The 3,125-nt window shown below is 44.0% G+C and overlaps 1 protein-coding gene across 1 annotated transcript in view; it reads left to right on the top strand.

The window, feature by feature from the left end:
• Positions 1-1,247, top strand: part of LOC107099528 (arf-GAP with coiled-coil, ANK repeat and PH domain-containing protein 2-like) — a 26,447-nt gene extending 25,200 nt beyond the window's left edge. The window contains exons 19-20 of the mRNA XM_015397689.1: positions 202-263; positions 362-1,247. Of these exons, the coding sequence (XP_015253175.1) occupies positions 202-263; positions 362-507 (208 nt within the window). The 3' untranslated portion in view covers positions 508-1,247. The remainder of the gene's footprint in view (positions 1-201; positions 264-361) is intronic.
• The last annotated feature ends 1,878 nt before the right edge of the window (positions 1,248-3,125 follow it).

Below are 3,125 nucleotides of genomic sequence, written 5' to 3'. Positions count from 1 at the left end.
AGCCTTGCAGGGCAGCATAAAGCCCACTGCTCTCCTTAAGCCAGAAAAAAGAAAGGAAAAATAACAAAACAGTCACTTCAGGTGTTTCATAAAATATGTGAATCAGAAAATTGGCTATATACCAAACTGAATGATTGTTGTTCTCTACTACAAAGATCACTTGTTTCTGGGCTCTAACAGCTCAAATGTCCTGTTTTTCAGGCTTCGCATGGCGCGGATGAACGAGGAGATGAGGGATTCAGAGGGAGTGTTCAGTGGCACCGGTCAGTCCCTTCATGGCGCTACGTCTATTTAACTCTATAGCCAACTCTATGCATAGTCAATTTTCTGTCCTGTGAGCTCATATGTCTCTGTCCCTCAGGTGATGACGAGACGTTTCAGGACATCTTCAGGGACTTTAGCAACATGGCATCTAATGACCCGGAGAAACTCAGGAGGCAGTTCGTCCGAGGAGGCGAGGAGGAAGAGGATGAAGGAGATAAAAACAGCCAGGCATGCGCTGACTGACAGGAAGGGAATATGGGCCGTCCCTGTTACCATAGTAACAGTTAGGATGGACGTTTTTAAATAATTAGAGTTGGACCAAACCTGAGAAGATTCATGTTTGTTTTCTGTTGATGTTTTAGTTTGTGGGAAAATTATTTATCGGCTCTGATGGTGAAGTGGAGCTCACTGCAGACAGACAGGCGGTTCTGTTCTGGGAATCATTCATGTTCCCGGCCTCTCCGGCTGAGTCTGATGAAATGAGACCAGGAGACAGGTTTTATTAATCACTGTGAAACGGTTCCAATCATTTCAGCCGGTTCTCTCTGAGGGACACAGAAGCAGCAGGAAGGATTCATCCTGGTCCAGTTGGACCTGCAGGAGGACAGAGGAAGACAGCTGCAGCTGATGGACCCGGGTCAGTCAGGCATAAAGCAGGAAAGAGTTAAACAGACTTTCTTTATTTCATAGGAACTCATATTGCTATACAAAGTCAGAAGAACTTGATCAGATTCTTAAAGAGTCTGGACCAGAGAAAAGGGATCAACACTAAACTCTTCGGATCAGCTAAACCACATAAGCAGAACCTGATCTTCACTGTATGAGAATATGGACCATAAGTTCTCAGAGTCGTTTCCTCTGTAATGAAGTCAGAATTGGTTCTGAAGTTTGTGTTTTCTGCTCTGAATGGACCCGGCTGCTGTTTGAAAAATCAGTGGCTGGACTTTGGTTCTGCTGCTGCTGAATAAAACCACTGAATGTCTTACTGTAAAACCTGTTTCTGTTTGTCCAGATATAGATGTTCTGCCTGTTTAAAAGCTCAGACTTCTGAACAGGCCTCAAGTTTCTAGAGCTGACGATATATTCCAGCATCTCACTTCTCTACTGAAAGGTTCTACATACTGTATTCTAGGTGATGTTTCCAGAAGGTAAGGTCCACTTCAAGGTCAGATGCTAAACACCAGAGGAACCTGATATTCCAGCTTTTTCCAGGTGTGAATAAGCAAAAATAAGGTATTTTTATCCACTCTCCTAGATGCTATGTCCTTTCTTTTGTCCTGTGTCCTTACACCTTGGCCATCCATCAGCTGAACTAGACCGATGCCTCGTTTCCACCGAATTCTAACCCGATTAACGATACGCTGCAGTACATATTTCTTTGATTATTCATTTTTATGTATTTTTAAATCCACATAAGAGCCGTTCCTGGAAATGTTTGGTGACATTACTGGACTGTATGACTAGAAGAGCTGCTGGTTTTTGAAACATTTTTTTCTCCAATTTCAGTTTATGATGTAACCAGGATGTTTTAAATAGTGCTAAAATGCCTCTTGCTGGTTGTGCTGTAAAAGTCCTGAATTGAAGGACAGGTTCAGGCTGAATCCCAAACCGCGCCCTAACCACTAACCCTTAACTATGAAGGGTTAATCGCAATAAGNCAGGTACCAAACAGCCAATGCGCACAGTGTTGACCAATTAGAGGCCTCCTTTCTCTCCTCTCTGTGACGCTATCTGTCTGAGGTCACCTACAATTTTTGAGGAGTTGCACCAGTATGTCTGCGGAGAGGAGAGGCATTTCTGCCTTAACTGCAACAAACATGCAGACAACCTGGTTTCTGAGCATTGAAAACGCTGCTGTCACCAGACAGAAAAATATTAATGCTTTTTCAGGAAGAACAGCTTAACCAACGTACCGCAAATGTTGCAGAGACCTGTACCCCTGTCCCACCTCCAGCCATCGTCTTCACCGGAACTGGTGTACCAGTAGAACAACGCGAGTGGTGAGATCCTGAGCATGAGTTGGAACCCGAAGCTATAGTTCCTCATGGGTGTGGGATGTTTTTCTGCCCCATGGTTGATGAACTCATGCGTGAAAGTGTCCCTCTGAGCTTTTGACATAAATGTGACGCAATATGGTGAACTGTAAAGTGCCTTGAGCTGACACGTGTTGTTAATTGGCGCTATATAAATAAACTTGAATTGATATGCTCCTCCATGCAGCATGGTTAGATAGGCGCCAATTAGACAAGAACTGAGATAGTTGATTAAGTCTTTATATTTAAAAACATAAAGTTAATTTTGCTTCCCATTTTATGGGCATTACCTCTCTTGCAAATACCAGTGAGGCTCTGATTAAGGATGAATTAGTGGAATTAGTACAATAGGTCACGGATTAGTGGACTGTGGTCCGGATCTGGACCTTCATGCTGGCTAATCCGGACCCAACCTGATTTAAAACATTTAAAAATGACCACATGTTGTCCAAGGCCAGAGTCTAACTTCACTTGCGCTGCTTCTCCTGTTTGTACGGCAAAGCCCTCCGGAATGACCGGCACCAGGCTGAACATTATGCATATTAGCCAATGAGCTGCTGTCAGTCTGGGTCACTGCTGCTGCTACTTTTAGACACAGCAGGCAAACCTGTGGCAAGCCGGACGATGGGAAAGAAGGAGAAGAAGATGAGAAAAAGAGAGCAGAGAAAGTGTGGACTGCTGGAAGAACTGTAGTGAATTGGTGCCAGAAGAGTGAAATGGTGCTCAAAGATGACCCTGCACATTTAGAGGATGTTTGACTCAACCTGCTGCTGTGAAGCAGGATTCTCCACCATGAACAGAATCAAAAATAAATCTGGATCCAGGCTC

The sequence above is a fragment of the Cyprinodon variegatus genome, unplaced genomic scaffold (genome assembly GCF_000732505.1).
Source record: "Cyprinodon variegatus isolate N-32 unplaced genomic scaffold, C_variegatus-1.0 Scaffold881, whole genome shotgun sequence".
Classification (NCBI taxonomy): Eukaryota; Metazoa; Chordata; class Actinopteri; order Cyprinodontiformes; family Cyprinodontidae; genus Cyprinodon; species Cyprinodon variegatus.
This window is presented reverse-complemented; position numbering and strand designations above follow the sequence as displayed.